The following is a 19,259-nucleotide window of genomic DNA, read 5'->3' as shown; positions in this document are numbered from 1 at the left end:
TGGTATCAAAAGGGCTGCTTTGGGTGTTTCAGACACTCCAGATATAAACTTTTGCTTGGCAGAATCTTGTTAATGAAAGGTTAGATGAGAGTGACCAGACTGGTTCAGACTAAAAGAGGTCAAAACTCTTTATAGTTGTGATTAGCACAGAATCCTGTGGTGGCTACTACAACACAACAGGTTATCACTCCGGTCACCTCAAAAATGTAATGTAACGCTAATGCTCTGAAGAACTGGACTGTTCTAAATTGGCAATATGGCATATAGGGTTTATTTTAGTGTCTTCTGACTAGAAGGTATAAAGTATTCCAAAGAGGAAAGTATCACTAGCAAAATGCCTTGGATTTTTTTTTCTGACAGGCTTTAAGAAATTTAAGCCTTTGACAAAAGAGCAGCATGTGGAAATCACTGCCACGGTTGGATCAGGAAGCAGACAAGATTGTGATGGAATTAAGCAGGAAGCATATACTCTATTTTGTTAAGTTACATTTTGCCAAATAGTGTTAATTTCCTCTGTCTGGAGACTTTTGGGACATACTGTATAACAAGAAACCACTATTTGGTGTAAAAAAAAAAAAAAGTAGTAGTGGCTCACCAACACCACACAGTATTGTTTATTTGGTAAACACAGCAACACAAACGAGCATACTTTTTTTCCTTTCTTTTTTTTTTTTTTTTACAGATCACTGAAATTATTTTCTGTTGAAACATCAGGGTAGTGCAATTCCACATCGACCTAAAAATGATGTGCATTGTTTTGTGCGATCTACTAGAAGCAAATTTAACATAGTTCCTTTCAATTGACTTTTTGAAAGTATTCCTTAGACCCTTCTGGAGTCGGTTTGATCTGAAATACAAAAAAATATATATATATTACACACAAACACATTTAAGGAGCAATTAAAAAAAACTTGACAGTTTTATTTAATACAAAATGTTTACCGTAGGTGATTTTGGGGTCCAGCTGGCCGGGCATACCTCTCCATGGCTCTCCACAAACTGGAAAGCCTTAACAAGGCGCAGCGTCTCTTCAACAGAGCGGCCTACTGGAAGGTCGTTAATGCTCATGTGTTTGATGACACCATTGGGATCGATAATAAACAGCCCCCTACATGAGGATAGATGTGGTTACTAAAGAACTTGCAATTTAAAAGACAAAGACAATTTAAAATGTGTGGCAATTCTCTGAAAGAACAATGAAATTTATAACAATGCAGTTCAAAGTCCTTAACAGACAAAAGCAACTTGGGGATCACCATATACTTTTTTTGTTCATATTATTTTGTTTAGTTTAATGACATTTTTTGTGTACATTAAACGTGGATATATGTACTGAAAACACTGTATGGACATCACGTTTTGTGGTCCCTTTTGCTCTTATAAGAACCTCCACTTCTCTGCGATAATTCACCAGATTTTGGAGTGTGCTTGTGGAGATTTGTGCTCATTCAGCCACATGGGTGTTAGTAAAGTCAAGGATTAATGTCAAGTTTATCTCTAGTGCTCTTTACAACGTACATTGTCTCAAACCAGCTTTACAGAATTTAAGAGTTAAGGTGAGCACTGGTTTTTATCCATGATGAGCAACCTGGGATGACTGTGGCAAGGAAAAACTTCCTTAGATGTTATGAGGAAGAAAGCTTGAGAGGAACCAGACTCAAAAGGGGAACCCATCCTCATTTGGGTGACATCAAGAGAGTGATTATAAATCTTTAGACAATACAGAACACCAGAGAGTGAGAACTAACATGAGCACTGGAATGTATGATTGAGTAATGTCCCTTCTACAGTCTTATACAGTCATTTGAGGTTATGGAACCAGAAGCTACTGAGCAACTCAGAAAATAGCTCAACAATTGAGACACCAGCTTCCCCATGCCAGAGCCTTTCAACCCTAATGTAAGGTCAGGGTTCAATCACCTTTCACATTCATCTCAAAAGGTCTTTATTTGGGAGTCAGAGATCTATAGCAGGCCACTCAAGATCTTTCACTTCAACCCATGCAAATTATATATCTTCTGCTTGATTTGTACAAGGGAGCATGGTCATGCTGGAACATGTTCAGGTCTTCTAGTTAAAATGAAGGAAAAGATTTATGCTACCACATCCGAAGACATTCTATACAATTGTGTGCTTCCAACTCTGTGGTAAAGGTTCAGGGAGAACTACATATGGATGAAAAAAAAAATCAGGTGTTCCAATATTTATGTCCTTATACTGCATTTAAATAACAAAAACGAAACCAAATTCTTGTTACTTTCACTGTATTCTGTAAAATATGGACTATAAAATACCTCAGTGCTATTCCAGGCCCCTCCAGTAAAACTCCATAGTCTCTGGAAACCTGCTTGTTGAGATCAGCCAGCAAGGGGAAGTGGATTTGTCCCAATCCTCCACTCTACAAGGAAAAAAGAACACCAAAGTTTAACCTGAAGATCATCATTTGGATCTGCTAGTTCTGTCCTAAAGCCCATTTAACACGAAACAAGTGTTCATATGAAAAGTGCACTGTTCATTATTAGTGTATGTTTATACCTTTCGAGGGGTGTTGATCCAGGCCAAGTGAGTAAAGTGCGAGTCCACAGACACGCCCACCACCTCGCAATTGATATCATGGAATTCATTAGCCTTGTCACTGAACGCGATGATTTCTGTAGGGCAGACAAATGTGCTGCAAAAAAAGAGGAATGAAAACATTGTGTGCCCATTTGCTAATGAAATCCCCCTATTCTTCTACAGAGAACACAGACAGGAGTTCTGCCTTGATAATGAAAACAAGACACTGAAATAAATAAATAAATAAATAAATAAATAAATAAGTGCTAAAATTATTACTACTCTAACACATATTGAATGTTTATGCGCATTTACTTATACTACACATAGCTGGTGATTTTTTTGATTCAGATACAGAAGGTTTTATTCTTCAAATGCACGGTTCTGACTGTAGTTTTCAGTTTTGTATTAAATCATATGTTTGAATCTCTATAGTAATAATAAAAAATAAAAAGATAAAAATGGGACTTGTATGGCATACACTCCATATTTGAAGCAAATAAGGAACTGACCATTTCTACATAATAACAGCAACCAATTTGTCTAATGAACATTTTGTATCATTATCAACCACATACAAGGTAAAACGATTTTTCCACATTTTGTTAGGCTATAGCCTTATTTCAAAATGGATTAATTATTTTCCTCGAAATTCTACATACAATACCCCATAATGACAACGTAAAAGAATTGTGTTTTAAATCTTTGCAAATGTATAAATGAAAAGAAAAAATCAGATGTACATAAAGCATTGACAGCCTTTGTGTAATACTTATTTGAAGCACCTTTAGCACCAATTACAGCCTCAAGTCTTTTTGAGTATGATGCTACAAGCTTGGCTGGGCCACTCAAGGTTATTCACAGAGTTGTCCCGTAGCAATTCCTTTGATATCTAGGCTGTGTGCTGAGGGATTTCTCTGTACATTGCTGCATTCACCTTTTCCTCGATCCTGACGAGTCTCCCAGTTCCTGCCGCTGAAAAAACATCCCCACAGCATGATGCTGCTACCACCATGCTTCACTGTAGGGATGGTATTTGCCAGGTGATTAGGTGGTGCCTGGTTTCCTCCAGACATGACTCTTGGCATTCAAAGTCAAAAAGAGTTAAACTTTTGTTTGTCATGGTCTGAGAGTCCTTCAGGTGCCTTTTGGCAAACTATAGGTGGAGGACGTCATGTGCATTTTACTGAGGAGTGGCTTCCGTCTGGCCACTCTACCATACAGGCCTGATTGATGAAGAGCTGCAGAGATGGTTGTTCTTCTGAAGGGTTCTCCTCTTTCCACAGAGAAATGCCAGAGCTCTTTCAGAGTGACCAACAGGTTCTTGGTCACCTCCCTGACTAAGGCTGGGTGACCCGCTCTAGAAAAAGTCCTGGTGATTTCAAACTTCTCCTATTTACAAATGATGGAGGCTCTGTGCTCTTTGGGACCTTCAATGCTGCAGAAATGTTTTTGTACCCTTCCCCAGATCTGTGCCATGATACAATCCTGTCTCTGAGCTCTACAGACAATTTCTTTGACTTCATGGCTTTGTAGGTGCTCTGACATGCACTGTTAACTATGGGACCTTTTATAGACAGGTGTGTGCCTTTTTGAATCATGTCCAATCAACTGGATTTACCACAGGTGGACTCCAATCAAGTTGTAGAAACATTCAAGAAACGTTCAAGGTTGATCAGTGGAAACAGGATGTACCGGAGATCGATTTTTTGTCATGGCAAAGGCTGTGCAAACGTATGTACATGTGATTGTTTTTTTTGTTGCATTTATTTATTTATTTTTGTACATTTGCAAAGATTTCAAATAAACTTTCACATTGTCATTATGTGGTATTGTTTGTAGAATTTTAGAGGAAAATGCAATTAAAGGAATCTCAAACTAACCCATTTTTGATTTTTTTCTTACTTGACTCTTACATAAAATCACACAGTAATACAAAATAGCATAAAGAAAATCATTCACATATTTAACACTGTTTATACCGGGGTCTGAACAATGCAACACAAAACTTCACAAACCTTCAAATAACATTTAAATATGACCGTTATAATCAAATGGGAACTAAAACCGACAATCAACAAGACTACTATTTTTACCAATTCACTTACAAATCAAGCGGGTAGAAAAACAGAACCAGATATTTTCCGTTGTAGTTGTCAAGGCTGATCTCTTTGAATTCTCCATTATGGACAGCGGTACCCTTGAAGTGTGGGGCATGCTGCGTAACCGCTGGAGCCCATTTAGAAGTACCTGCAGTTTGAAGTACATAAACCAGCTAACATTATATGTATTTTAGTTCTTCGAAAAGTGTGTGCACAAAATGTATTTTACGTACTGATAGAAAAGCAGGCTCTCGGTGCAGCAGCTCGGATGCCAGACGGAGTTCCACTCCTCAGTGTGCTCACTGCTGCTCTGGCTGCCTGCAGAAAAATAAATCAAGGAAAGACTGAGCTGATCTCCATGTTGAACTCCAAACAAACAAGGTGCAAAGTTCAGTGATTAGGAAGGGGGTTGGGGGGCACTGAATAATCTGTACCTTTTCTAGACAGTAGCAAGATTGTTTTTTTACTGTACATTTCCATTTTAGGAAACCTTCCTTTACTACATTTTAATGTGTAATCGCTAAATGAAGTGAATGCATAAAATTTAACATTGGATGGCATGAATAATTTTAATATAGTTTTTAGCAGTACTTTTACTTGACACTTTTGTGCATCCAATGGCATGTACTTTTGGAAAATAGTTTGACTGGAGTCATTTTTAAGCAGTGGATTTGCACTATTACTCAAGCACAAAAATGTGACTCCACTCACCACTGTCAAGTTCAGTTCATGTTTATATGCCACATGAAAGCGTTGAAAGATTCAGTGCCTGGTCATTGAGATTTTGGGTAAATCTGATCCTGATGTGTCATCATTGACCCTCAACAACAGCACCTCAGCTTTATCTGTGCTTGCATTCAAGGGCGTAACTTACTGGAGGGGTGGGAGGTATTATGTCATTATGACTTGCAAAATGTCTTCAAATGCCTACAAATTTAACAGCAAAGAGCCAGTTTGACATTCAGTTCAAAAATTAAATATCCAAATAAAGTAGATTTTTACTATGTCTGCCTATTTCTTTTTTAAAAAGTTTGATTTTAATTATTGAGGAAAGTCTAGTATTATATTTTTGTGGATTTTGAGGACATCTGAGTAATGCTTAATTAAACCTTGGCATTGTTTAATCTTCTTGTACTGAAGTGTGACATGAAAAAAAATCTTTGTATTTGAATAGGGTTAAAGTTTAAGTATATACATTTATAATTGCATTGTGTCAAGAAATAACCTGTAGGTCTAAGCACCAGTTACGGTTCTTTAAACAATATAACAATAAATCAGGATCTTGGGATTTTTGTGTGTGTTTAATTACTGGCAAAAGCAATCAAAAATTCAAGAAAATAAATATTTATTGTTTCTAATTTGATCATATAATTAAATGCATTTATCTAAGATTAAAAATGTTTAAGAAATATGTTTAAAACCTAATAATTTATAATATGCATTACTATTATTATTACTATCCAATCACTTACTATATATACTCAGTAAAATTGAAGAAATGTTAAATGACTGTAAATCTGAATCATGGTAAAAGGAAGGAGATTTTGGAAAATCATGCAAGATATAAACGTAGGTTTTTTTTAATGATAGTAAATCGGAGTTTTATTTAAACCTACAATTAACCCACATGTTTTTATAGCAACTGCCCTGAATTTCTATATACATCATAGTGAAATTTAATCCGCATTCTTCGCTGTATCATTCTCCCTCAATACGAATAGGAAGCAGCCAAAGCTGTGGTCATTCTCTTAAAACTCCGATAAAGGAAAAAAATAAATCTAGCGATGTAATAAATACAAAGGCCACCTGTTATAATTATAATGAACTAATTGCGCAGTTGACAGAAAGCGCTGCTGCAGTGACCGAGGAAGGTTAAACTTCAGCCGAGTGCTGCGATTTCCATCACCCTTTACTACGTCATATAAAACTGCACTAATAATGAGATCATACTGAAAATGCAGAAATATCGCAAACGATTCGAGTGCAAACTATGCAAGCGGTCTAAACAAGCAAATTTTTGCCAAAATAAACACTCACAGAAGTCCGGAAAAGTCTTCCAATGGTGGCGGCCATGTTGAAAGTGTGCAAAAGTGCGCTGCAGTTTGAGCGTCAAAAGTGCGCGCTGGCTACGCAGTCCTGCTGGCGCGTCGCGTCACGTGACACACTCACGGAAGTCTTTAGCGCTCTCCCACTGGATGTAGACATGTGTAGCCTGAATGACCTCCATCGCTATATGTTTTCGACTTTTTACGTTTTTCTTCTGCAGGCAGTTTGGTTTTAAGCTTAAAATAAATCAGTAATGTTGTTAAAAAAAATGGACCCAAATTTAGAATACTGGCATCACAACGGGAAGGTGATTTACATGTGCATACAGCGATATTATGGACTGTATTATAACTTGCATACGATTGTTTTGTAACTTCTGTGCAATCATGCAATATTTTTCAGTCTTTCCTAAGCAGACTGCGCATCTGGTTGAATATTCTTGACCCCAGCTCTCTCCTGTCCTCTGATGTGAGTATAGGATCCACTCAGTGTCTCCTTTTGAACATATGACAACTTCTAACTGGCATATATATATATATATATATATATATATATATATATATATATATATATATATATATATATATATATATAGAGAGAGAGAGAGAGAGAGAGAGAGGTTTTTCAATTCAAAACAAAAATCAGTCTAATCCACCATTCTTTCACAATTTAAATCTTAGATTGTTATCCCAGAATCCCATTTAGGTCTAGTCAGGTCATGTCAGGTAGGATTTAATCGTTGTCTCATCGATGTGCATTTGTACAGTGGAATAAAATGTATTTCTTGTGTATTAAAGTGTACAACACTTTACAATCAGTGTTCTGTGTTTCCCAAATAAAACCAGCACACAATCAATATAGAATGAATAGTGAAGAATTCATCAATACACCAACTGAGTCTCACTTCAGGTGTGAGCCTACAATCAGGGAAGGCATAGCTCATTCATAGTGAGGTGTAAACCATTGAAAATCTCAAAGGTTGCAAAATAATGACTATTTTTGTGAATGAATTGTATAGCAAGGGTGTAACCGCATTTCTCCGTAGTAGGTGATGAAGAAGGCGAATCTCTATGACATTGAGCACAGGAACGCTCACTGATTGAATCATCATATAAGAACAAAGATTAAAAATGTAATACAGGGGGGAAAAAATCCCACAAAACACATAGCACACTCAACAACTAATGTACTGTACACTGATCAGTTTTCTAGATTAAACAGATGACATGTCATGTTGGCAGCAAATACAAAAATAACATGTTTAAGGACATGTGTACAATCCTAGATCTTGGAAAAAGTCCACAAAGCACAGTCTACAGAGATCAACTTGACTTGACTTGAGCTCTTCCTTGTTCCTGTTGATCTCTGTAGACTGTGCTTCGTGGACTTTTCCAGTACAGCCATGTTGTAAAAAGGCTTTTGTGTTACACTTTTCAAAACGTATAATGTCTAGAATAATGCATGGAAGATATTGGAGATATTTATATGGGTAAATTGCTTGATATTCAGAATGTCAGAACTGGTACTGATTTTGTTGCTTTGAAATGCCACATGTGTAGGTTTAAAATGTATAATTCTCTATAAAGCTGCTTTGGGCTATTGATCTGAAGATTGTAAGTTTTAATTCCAGCAAAACTCCACGGTTGGACCCTTGTGCAAGAACCATAAACCTGCAGAACCATAAAGCTGCATTGGATAAAAAATCTCTGACAAATGTTGAACTACAAATAATTGACTATAATCAAAATGTGAAGTATTATACATCCAACTGTTTTACACGTGTTTTTGCTCTTAGGCTCAAATTGAAAACGCTCGTTCTCTGATCAGAAGAGAAGGGAATCAGCAGAACAATGAAAAGGTATGTATAGCCTTTTTGGTATAGGAATTCAGTAATATTATTCTACTCTTTTTTATTTATTTTTTTTGTTTGTTTTTTTACATGATTTTTCTTTGTCTGTTTTCTAGGTCTCCAGTGCCTTGAAGCTTTCTCTTGTAAGTGGCTGTAGCAGTGCTATACTACCATAATGTTAGTAATCTCTTACAGAAGTCAAGTACTTTATCATCCACAATGAAAGAAATGCAATTGTTTTATAAAAAAAAAAAAAAAAATACTAAAATATATGTTGTCCTTTTTAGAGCTCTGTGCATGCTGATACTGGAGAGCCGATTTCCGTTGTGTTTCGTCCACAAGGTAACAGTTACTCTTACTTGTTAGTAGTACTTCGCGCTGTAAATTTTTTTATTTTTATTCTAAACTGTTTTTGTATCTTTCCTGAATCTCACTCATGATCTTATGATAACAGTCATATTGTTTTGCAGCTTTTCTGCCTGTAGCGGCACCTTTGGTGAGTAATGATACACAGTATTGTTAATATAAATTTTCTGAAATGACCACTAAACTGGTTGAATATATCACTTAAGTGGTATCTCTTTCATCAGGGAAAATTAAAACTAACTTGTCACATAACATGTTCTGTTTAATGTCACTTTTCTCTGTTAACATATTATTCAATGAATAATTCTTGCTTTCTTTTCCTAACCTGTAGGTCATAGCAAGCTTTTTGCCACATAAAGGAGTGACACCTGCCTTGTTTTGGCAGGTAATGCAATTTCATTACTTACTGTCTATGATTATTTGAAGATTTTTTTTTTTTTTTGTAACTGAGAATATTTTTTCATTCTCCATTTGCAGTTTATGCTACAGAGCTACTGTGCAGGTTTCAACCAGGCTAACAGAAATGCAACAGCCTCGCCGGTAATCCAGAATGTTATTTCTCTGCGTCAATCACTATCACTATGATCTATAATAATCATTATATCTATTACATACCTAAACTAAATTTTGGTCAGGTCTTTCAGCATACATTGGAATGACTTATTTGGGCATTGAACATAAAGAGCAAAAACATAAAGAGTCTTTTGATTTTGTTAAGGACAATAAGCCCTCAATGAAACAGGCTCTTCTGATCACTGGAACAGTGGCGTATTCAACACTTGCAGGGGTGAGACTTTCTTTATTTATTAAATTGAAACATTTTACAATATAATCTGTTTTAACAGTCCCAAAAACCCTACCCTCTGATTCATACGTGAACAGTATTTTAATGGTATCTTGGTAGGCTCTTCCTCAAATTTTAATCCAGCGCCTGGCAGTCAGCAGTCGTTCAGCTCAGGCCTTCTGTAGGTCAGTGCTGCCTGTTCCTCTGTCAGGTCAGTAAAGCTGTCTGATGTGCTTTCTTAATTTTCTGTGTTATACTAACATTTAATCATGGTGCTTTCTAATTTTCATCTTCTGTGAAACTCGTTTCGTTCTAAATGACCTATTAACCATTTATAATATACATTCATTTACCATAGTCAAAGTCAGTTTCCCTTCATTCTGATGTTTTATGTAAACCATTATTTGTATATTTTCTTTACATGTATCTGCAAAATTTAACCTATTGTGCTGCTGTAACATGATTGGCAGATTGCACAATTGCATGAATAATTGCAGGTGTTCTTATTAAAGTGGCCTGTAAGTATATTTACATCCAAACCCCATAGTGCATCCATTATTGTATTTCAGCAGTTTAACAGATCAATGGCCATGTAAACATTATACCATGTTATGTCAGTATATTGCATTGAATCAAGGTTGGTAATGAATGTTAAGAGGCCCAATATATATATATATATATTAAAAAAGAAACAATTTATTGTTTAATTTTTTCTTTTTCTTTTTTGTTCATCGGATTGGTTGACGACACGACATTCAGTTTTTAAATGTAAGCATCCAGTTAAAACATTCATAAGGTATTTATAACATAGATTTTTCTTTCTTTCTAGCTTGTTTGGCTGCCTTTAGTGTCTTCGTGGTGAGAAGTGAGGAATCAGAGAATGGTATAAAAGTCTATGACTGCAATGGAAATGCAGTTGGAATCTCAAAGGAAGCTGGATTTAAGGTGGGAATATTGTAATCAGGAATTACGTTTTTTTTTTTTTAAGTATATATAGTAAAATAGTAAATTAACTTCACTGTTTGACTTGGCCTATACAAAACACTCTCAGGCATACATAATACTGCTAACTAGAAGTGTCTGACTGAAAATCTTACTGTGCACTCTACTGTTATTTTCCCACTTTCCTCTGCCTCAGGCCGTAAAGGAGACAGCTATATCTCGAGCAACTCTTTTTGGTACCACTGCAGTTGTTCCTAATCTACTTGTCCTCATTCTCAAGAGGTGATGATCACTTCAATACTTTTATTTCAGTCATTACACGATATGGCCATAAACATATGTGCACCATTAGTTTTCATCTCATTCAGCCACAAGAGCATATATGAGGTCAGGTACCGATGATCGGCAAGGGTATCTGGTTTGTAGCCGCAGTTTATCTCATAGGTGTTCAGTGGTTGTCGAGGCTAGGGCTCTGTGCAGGCTGCTCAAGTTTTTTCACATTAGATTTGTCAAACAATCTCCTATGTAACTTGCTCTAGTGCACATGGTCATGCTGGAACTGCTTTAAGCCTCTTCGTTAAAGTAAAAGCAGATAGAAATGTTACAACATACAAAAACATCACATGTAAGTGCAATGGTCAGGTGTCCACAAAATTTTGCCCATGTAGTGTATTTTATACACTACAATCTGTGTGAATATATGTTTGTTTTGTCTCAGGACAAAGTTGACCCAGAGAAACACACTGATGCTTGCTCCAGTTAGACACATCAGCACTGCAGTTGTCCTTGGCTTGATGATCCCGGCGTCTTTCAGTCTGTTTCCACAACTTGGCAAGGTAAAGTACATCAAACCGTCTTGGTAGTTGTTACACCATTCTGCATTATATATCCTAAATCAATTCAGATAAATCACAAACCAGATTAACAACTGTGGTTAACAGAGATATCCAAACGAACCTAAATTATTTCCCAAAATAACAACTAATTAGTCTTTTAAACCCTTGATGACCCTAATCAGCCTTTATGCGCTTTGTTATATAACATTCGTTGACTCATAAACTTCATATCTGACCTCTGGTGCCCACATGATCCTAGTCACATATGTAGTACCTTAGAATAACAATTACAATAGTAATTACTGGTTTTGTTTTTCTGTGTTAAATGTCATTTTGTTTCTGCTGTTTTCAGATTAAAAAGGAGCACGTAGAAAAAGAGCTGCAAAGCTTAACAGATGATGGGGAGCTGTTTTACCACAGAGGACTCTAACTGACCTTAAAGACCAGCACTCACCTCATTTATATCATATCAAGTGTTCATCAAGGATTATTAGATTCCTAATGAGCTTCTGTATGGAAACCTGACTGAAAAAGAAACTGTGTGGTAGAAATCCACGAGAGGGACAAACACACATACTATTTTGAAAGTAGTACTGATTACACAGAGTACGGATACTGATTGCTGCCTTTGCACATGCAATTCATCTGAACACATTTAACACCCCACTACACTTTCAGTGGCGTATACAAAGTTTAGTGGAATTGCTGAAAGCGCAGCAGCTTTTAATCAGGACTGCGCTGGTAGTTTGGTCTGCACTGTTCTCGGCACTGTAGATGAACTGCGATCACTAATGCAGCACTGCTCGTCTACAGCCATATTCTCAATTAATGTCAAACAAGCAGTACATAATAAAACCATAACTTTTGGGAATTGGTACAGATTCATGTTTGAATTTAATAGCATTTTAGACAGAATGGGTTTTTACAAAATATTGCTATTGGTACATTGTTAATTTCACACTGAAATATCTTTAGAGACCTTTACACCGGGCTTTTATTTTAACGCCATTAGAACATTCATTGTTTGAAAAGACACTAGTATCATTTAAGAAAACAATTACATATATGGAAAGTGCATAAGGAATATTTTTGGCACAAGTGCTCTTTTAGGCAGATGTCGGGCAAGGAAAAAAAAAAAAAAAAAAACGGTTTTGGGTAAAAATAAAGAGCTTGTCAAGGCTGTGAGAAACAGATGATCACTATTATCTTTATTATTAGCTTCCTGGTACCTTTTTTTAAACAATTGTATTTGTATTGGCATAAAAATCTATATAAACTATTTAATGAAGTGCTACCACAAAATACTCTCCATGTAGACCGTGTTCAAGTTTAGATTGACCCTGTAAAAATGTGTACATGTACAACCATGGTCTTGGTCACTGAATGTGAATAGAACATCATAAAATCGCTATAAAACTTGTTTTGCGAATTCGTCCTTGCAAGCATTTACAAGTCATATGATCACATGGTGATTTCCTTCATTAGGCTTGCCTCGATCTCGTTGGTTCATAGGGAACTGGATTATTTAGATCTTCAGGAGCTGCTCAGCTGCAGCCAAGTGGAAGAGGAAGTTCTCGGTCGCTGGAGGAAGATGACGTCGCTTCAGCGAGTCCAACGTGAGCTTTGTGTCGTCCCCTTCCTCAGCGAGAGACGCCAAGTTGTTAAGGATCTCCTTTGTCTTTACAGAGATATCCTAATGTCAAAGACAGAATGACTTAATATTGAATAACTACCAGTTTCTTTTCCCTTAGTGTTCTCTCTAAATCCAAATTTACCTTGGTAACTTGAGCGTCTGTGCGATCAGCATCTTCTGCAGACTGGACAATCAAGTTGCCAATTTCCTTATGCAGTTTCCCCATAGCCATGGCCTCTGAAAATAAAGGGGGGGAAAAAATCATTTAGTGTAACAAAGAGCATTTCAATTGCCCTTTTATTTCATATTGGAATTAATTAAACAGTATATGTTATTAGTAGCAGGCTCATTTTTTAAGGTCTTACCTTTTGCATGTTGAGCTACGGTGATTTCGCTGTCTGGAAGACTCACAAAAACATCAAAGAGATCTGATCTGTTGATGACCTCAGGATCAACAAAGCCTGCCACATATCCTGAAAGCATATCAAGAAACAGGAGGCAAGATGATTATCGGATTGTCTCAGCAACTTTACAGAACGTAAGAATCAAAAAATCTTTATACAAGTGAATTATGTGCGTTTGTCCCTAATGAGCAGCCTGGGGCGACTGTGGTGAAGAAAAACTTATGAGGAAGAAACCTTGAGAGGAACCAGACTTAAAAGGTGAACCCATCCTCATTTGGATGATAGAGTGTGATTATAACTACCATGAGCATTGGAGTGTATGAATAATACATGAAAGATACGATATGTCAAACATTTTTCTGCTGTGAGGTTTTTCCATATCTTACCTGTACATGATCTGAGGTTGTCCAACTCTCTGTCCTCCAGATGGACATAAGGGTGGATAATAGACCAGTCTTTCCGATGCCATGTCAGGGTTGGAAGTGCTCTGGTGTTAAAAAGTACAAATATAAACTATATATTTCACCTCAGAGAAGAGGAACAACTTCTCTAGTCTGCATATCTGTAGGCACACGAATCTTGAATCTCATGTAAAGGTTAGGAATACTGCAGTTTTACACACCCTCTAACAAGAACTATTTTTTGCCAAACACCCTTATTTTGCTGCATACTGGATATTGTCATTTCTATTTCCAGAAAAAGCAGAATCAATTCTAAATATCTAATATCACTAATCATCACAAATAAATCCTTGGATGATAATATGACATAGGGGTGTAACAATATACAAAATCCACGGTTTCGCTAGGTACCTCGGTTTTTAAGTCACAGTTTGGTTTAATTTCGGTATAGTGAGGGGGGAAGAAATGCAAAACGTAAAATTGCTCGTCTTTTTTTTTTTATTTATTTTTTTTATTAAAGTTGTTTATTATTATTAACATTTGTGAACATTAACAGGTTTTTTTTTTAAAGCAATTTAAAAAAAAAAAATCCCTGCTTTGTTTAAAAAAATATAAAAATCTAATTTAATAAATCAAATTAATGATTCATTTAAATTTTTTTAATAATATTAAATTGAGAATAAATATCCATACCACAAGACAGGGACACTGCTCTACTTGGTCCTTAACGGAAACAATTTTTCTGTGCGTGAGAAAACTCCTGTCATTGCCAAAGTTTTTACGAATGTCTAGCGATATATTATATTTATTAAATAAAATTATTCAACTTGTATAAACTGCATTGCATTAATTTGATTTATTCTATTTTATATATTTTATTCTTGCAAGTGCTAGAAGGCTAAAAAACTTGCCACTTAATATGTTTGCAAGGGAACATTTTTACAATGTTTTAACAATGTTCTGCATGTAAAACAAAAATCGAATTCGTACACTCTACAGTCCTGTACCGAAACGGTTCGATATGAACAAGTGTACTGTTACACACCTATTATGTAATTTTAACACATTAATATACATTTAATTTAGAATGAAATGTAGCCCAATCATCATAATGAGCACCTTGTAAACTCTAGCAGAGCCTCGACACGAGGATGGTAAATCACAATCCTTTTCTTCAGCATCAGCGCTGTGTACAGGATAATGGTCTCCATTCCAAACTGAGACACAACATCTAGACACAAAACAACAAATAATTTCTCTGACTTTAACACATTTTTCTAAACCTTATCTTGCATGTTCTGAATAAATAATTGTGGTGTAAATCTAATCTACATTTAGAGTCTTATAAATCATAAGAGAAGAGAATAATGAGAATATGTAATAATAGTAATGTATACTTTGACTAAACGACAGAAGGTGGAGCTAGATCTGAAGATGCTGAAATTTTTATTGGGAGTGACGAGGATGGACAGGATTAGAAATGAGTTTATTAGAGGGACAGCGCATGTAGGATGTTTTGGAAACAAGGTGAGGGAGGCAAGATTGAGATGGTTTGGACATGTGCAAAGGAGGGACCTGGGATATATCAGTAGGAGAATGCTGAGGATGGAGCTGCCAGGAAAAAGGAAAAGAGGAAGGACAAGAAGGCTCGTGGATGTGGTGAGGATGATATGCAGTCGGGTTGAAAAAGGCAGATGTAGAGGACAGGGGGGTATGGAGACGGATGATCCGCTGTGGAGACCCCTAATGGGAAAAGTCGAAAGAAGAAGTAGTAATGTGGTATACTTCAAAAATACTAGATTTCCTATTAGGTTGAGATGTGCTCATATCTACCTTTAATGGATCCAGCCAAATAGGCTTTCCTAACATCATAGTCCTTGATGAGGAAGGAGCCGTTCTCATCGCTCTGACAAATGCCCTTTGTTAGAACTGCAATGTAGCCTTCCATCATCTTCACTGGAGTGCCATGCTTCATGTACACCCTGATGAATGTATATGTTTTGCAAACGAATGTGATTGGCAAAATATTACTAACCAAATTTGTGTAAGTATATTTTAAATAATTGTTTTATCCAAATCATACAGCTTACCTACGCAGAACTCGGCTGAATGCAGCATACTTTTCTGGGTTAAAATCCTTTGCTGTAATAACTATACAGAAATGTGTAACCTATGGCAAAAACAAAATCATATTTAATACATCAGTACAATCAAAAGCCTGTCAAAAGTTTGAAAACACCTAATATTTTATAGGTTGTTTGTTTTTGTAGACACATGCATTTTCCATTTGCTTATATGCAACAAATTAGGTAAAAGGCAAAAACACAAATGAGTCTTTAGCTCTAACAAAAAGATTATTTAAGACCGATGTAAGATGTCAGCAGAGTGGCTCACATCCACAGTCAAACATGGAGGTGAAAACTTAAATATTTTGGGGTTGCTTTAGAACAGGGAAGGTTAGAGACGGATTAAACACAATGCAATTCCATTTTCAACACCATGTAATTCCCCATGAAATGCAGCCAATACTTCACCATACAGCAAGACAATGACCTGATGCATATTTCGAAGCCCTGTAAGCATTATTTAGAGAGTAAACAGAAGTCTGGACTGTTATCTATTATGTAATGGCCTGCCCGGCCCCAAATCCTTGCTAAATTGATTGGTAGCAATCCTGATCAGTAGAAGCATGTAGATTTGAAAGCTGTTCTTTTGAAAATGCTGATCTTGATTTTTTACACAACAGTCTCTACAGTTTAAAAGCAAAGTTGTGAAAAACAAAGAGCAATAAGTGAGCATCAGTTATTTAAGTGCAAATACTTTAATGATGAGGAAAATAAGAGGAGAATTGCATGAATGGTTGACAGAGACATGGCTATTATACGTATTGAAAAGTAGGCACTTTTCACAACTTTGGTGAAAAGAAACATCTCAGAATGCACAACAAATAGATCCTTGAGGTAAATGTGCTTCAACATTGGGTACCCAAACAGGAATCTAAACCTACTCTGCTTAGGCATCATTTGAAATCACACAACCCGTGAGAGTGGTAATATTTATGGTAGTTGGGCACATTCTCACAAAAAAAAAAAAAATTCAACGGGACCCTCTGAATGCAGCCAAATATTTCACAAACAAATTTAACTGCTACTCTCATAAGCACACTGTATTTAATAAAAAAGACGTTCGACTCATTCGAATCGATTCAATTAAAGAGTCGTACTAATGGTATCGATTCATCTTTACCTCTGCGGCTATTTGCATTTTCTGCAATAACATCTCAATTACGCTGTATTTAAATACAGACGAAATGCACTCTGTGCATGTCCAAATAGAATTTATTACTATAGAAAAGGTAAAAAAGAGAGAAGTTCGACTCTTTCGAATCGATTCAATTTAAGAGTCGTACGAATGGTATCGATTCGTCTTTACCTCTACGGCTATTTGCATTTTCTGCAATAACATCTCAATTACGCTGTATTTAAATACAGACGAAATGCACTCTGTGCATGTCCAAATATAATTTATCACTACAGAAAAGGGGAAAAAATGGAGAAGTTCGACTCTTTCGAATCGATTCAACTGAAGAGTTGGACGAATGGAATCAATTCTTCGGTACTGACGCGGCTTTGTGCAACAAATTTACGGTCTTGTATATTGCGACATTTTCGTGTAACTCGGAACAGACTGCCGTAAAGTGAATTATATACCTTATTGAGGGCGCTGGGCTCCTGGACCTCGGTGGAGGTGAGGTAGTACCAGGTGCGCTGGTACTGCCCGAACACGAAAGCGTGCAGCTCCTCGGAGTCACGCGACAAACAGCACTTCCGCATCAGCAGATCCCGGAGCTCGGCGCTGACCGCTGGGAAACACCAAACCCACAGCGTGTCTGCGTTCACGTCCTTCTCTAAGGAAGAGGCAATCAGTCAATCATCAGATATAACCGTGCAATTAAAGCATCTGTCCGTTTGTATTATAGAGAAACTGCTTCTCACCGATCAACCCTACGCTCAACATCAGCTGAGTGTCAGACGCCATGTCCGGTGTCCGCTTCAGGTCTCAACCAGGGTAAAGCTGAAGATGATCAACTGCACACTCATTAATTAATTACTAATTAGCCACGGCCCCATGCTGACTTCCCTTCCGCTCAGCTCGCGCCCGGGGTAAAATAATCTAAATAGTAAATATAATTACAAAGTAATTACAAAATATTTTAGTTATACTACTCTTAACATAGTTATAGCTACCTAATTGACTCGACGGCCGCGTCTGAGATATTTCTTATATGGAAATTCACAAAAAATGAAAAAACAAAAAAGTCTATATCTTTCGCCATAAACGCCTCCTAAAGCGCCACCATACTGCCAAAGCATTTATACAGAAATCAAAGGCACAATCTCAATTTAGCATGTAGTGCACTAGATATGCCGTAAAAATCTATTCCTCTTACACTCTAAGTAGTGCACTTATATAAGAGATTTGTAGTTATTGAAAAATTATCCAATGGAATGTTACCGCCTCTTCTTCTTTTTCTAACTAGTTGGTGTTGCGCCGTTGGTTCCCCCTAGTGGGCTGCTGGTGGTATTGCGTAATGTGCGCCTGCTGTCTCAGTTGTTTCCTTTTTATAACTTTTGACCCTAAACAATTATTTAGTAAAGTTTTGGTCAACTTTCACTTCCATTACTCTGGACTTCTAGTAGTTTCTAGAATAGCAAAGTCCACTAAAGGTGGTAAAGCATTCTCACATTTAGCTCCTAAACTTTGGAATAGTTTCTGACAGTGTTTGTGGTTTAGACACACTCTCCCAGTTTAAGTGCTGATTAAAAACATATCTTTGAAGCATAACATTCATCACATCATAACTTTGTGCTTCATTACATCTGATCACGTGCGCTTTATCAACTAGTGCTTGTTATTATCATTAAAAGCAGCTACGCTAATTCCTCTCCACTGCTTCTCTTTCTTTACCCACCCTGAGGCATTCTGAGGTTGCTCCAGCTCCAGTCACGTCCCACCTCATGAAGATTGTGGACCTTTAAAGAAGTAGATGCCGACCCCGCAAACATCCCGAACCATCTAGAGACGTACCAGTGCCATTTGGATCCCACTTCATGTGGAATTTGGACATTGAACCTCTTTGAGTGTTTAAAGGCTCTGGCATGGAGAAGCTGGTGTTGGATCTTTGATGGTCGCAAATGTTGAGCTATTTTCTGAGTTGCTCAGTAGCTCCTAGTTCCATAACCTTAAATGACTGTATAAGACTGTAGAAGGGACATTACTCGCAATCTTACATTCTGGTGTTAGTTCTCACTCTCCAGTGTTCTGTATTGTTTTAAAGAC

The 19,259-nt window shown here is 36.8% G+C and overlaps 3 protein-coding genes across 4 annotated transcripts; 1 reads left to right on the top strand and 2 right to left on the bottom strand.

Annotated features, from left to right (window-relative positions):
* Positions 1-685: 685 nt before the first annotated feature.
* Positions 686-6,815, bottom strand: prdx3 (peroxiredoxin 3). Its single transcript, XM_083538469.1, has 7 exons — positions 6,696-6,815; positions 4,892-4,976; positions 4,665-4,806; positions 2,536-2,671; positions 2,295-2,398; positions 943-1,108; positions 686-847 (listed from the first exon to the last, which is right to left on the bottom strand). The coding sequence occupies exons 1-7, from the start codon at positions 6,729-6,731 to the stop codon at positions 797-799; spliced, it is 720 nt and encodes a 239-aa protein (XP_083394595.1). The 5' UTR covers positions 6,732-6,815; the 3' UTR covers positions 686-796.
* A 56-nt stretch (positions 6,816-6,871) lies between these two features.
* Positions 6,872-12,356, top strand: sfxn4 (sideroflexin 4). Its single transcript, XM_083538457.1, has 14 exons — positions 6,872-7,011; positions 7,107-7,172; positions 8,500-8,562; positions 8,670-8,696; positions 8,841-8,895; positions 9,024-9,049; positions 9,251-9,304; positions 9,397-9,459; positions 9,638-9,706; positions 9,824-9,914; positions 10,533-10,648; positions 10,842-10,927; positions 11,364-11,481; positions 11,834-12,356. The coding sequence occupies exons 1-14, from the start codon at positions 6,958-6,960 to the stop codon at positions 11,909-11,911; spliced, it is 966 nt and encodes a 321-aa protein (XP_083394583.1). The 5' UTR covers positions 6,872-6,957; the 3' UTR covers positions 11,912-12,356.
* Positions 12,357-19,259, bottom strand: dennd10 (DENN domain containing 10). 2 transcript variants are annotated; one of them, XM_083538452.1, is made up of 10 exons: positions 18,167-19,259; positions 17,915-18,092; positions 17,630-17,826; positions 16,010-16,089; positions 15,753-15,901; positions 15,039-15,150; positions 13,905-14,005; positions 13,480-13,587; positions 13,257-13,351; positions 12,357-13,174 (listed from the first exon to the last, which is right to left on the bottom strand). In XM_083538452.1, the coding sequence occupies exons 2-10, from the start codon at positions 17,955-17,957 to the stop codon at positions 13,007-13,009; spliced, it is 1,053 nt and encodes a 350-aa protein (XP_083394578.1). In that variant the 5' UTR covers positions 17,958-18,092; positions 18,167-19,259; the 3' UTR covers positions 12,357-13,006. The 2 variants fall into 2 exon arrangements, with proteins under 2 accessions (XP_083394578.1, XP_083394577.1); XM_083538451.1 differs by having other exon boundaries at positions 17,915-19,259.

The sequence above is a fragment of the Silurus aristotelis genome (assembly GCF_946808225.1).
Source record: "Silurus aristotelis genome assembly, chromosome: 4".
NCBI classification, from domain to species: domain Eukaryota; kingdom Metazoa; phylum Chordata; class Actinopteri; order Siluriformes; family Siluridae; genus Silurus; species Silurus aristotelis.
Note: the sequence above shows the minus strand (reverse complement) of the source record. Positions and strands in the feature narration are given on the sequence as shown.

Bases quoted from the DNA above. Each gene is read 5' to 3' on its own strand.
- sfxn4 (XM_083538457.1), top strand. From the start codon at position 6,958: ATGTTGTTAAAAAAAATGGACCCAAATTTAGAATACTGGCATCACAAC. The intron at 8,896-9,023 runs GTAACAGTTACT...ATTGTTTTGCAG, and splicing joins CGTTGTGTTTCGTCCACAAG to CTTTTCTGCCTGTAGCGGCA. The intron at 9,050-9,250 runs GTGAGTAATGAT...CCTAACCTGTAG, and splicing joins TGCCTGTAGCGGCACCTTTG to GTCATAGCAAGCTTTTTGCC.
- prdx3 (XM_083538469.1), bottom strand. From the start codon at position 6,731: ATGGCCGCCACCATTGGAAGACTTTTCCGGACTTCT. The intron at 2,672-4,664 runs GTAAGTGAATTG...CTTTTTTTGCAG, and splicing joins TTTTTCTACCCGCTTGATTT to CACATTTGTCTGCCCTACAG. The intron at 848-942 runs GTAAACATTTTG...TTTGTATTTCAG, and splicing joins GGACCCCAAAATCACCTACG to ATCAAACCGACTCCAGAAGG.
- dennd10 (XM_083538451.1), bottom strand. From the start codon at position 17,957: ATGGCGTCTGACACTCAGCTGATGTTGAGCGTAGGGTTGATCG. The intron at 17,827-17,914 runs GTGAGAAGCAGT...CCTCTTCCTTAG, and splicing joins GTTGAGCGTAGGGTTGATCG to AGAAGGACGTGAACGCAGAC. The intron at 16,090-17,629 runs GTATATAATTCA...TTTTTGCCATAG, and splicing joins AGCCCAGCGCCCTCAATAAG to GTTACACATTTCTGTATAGT.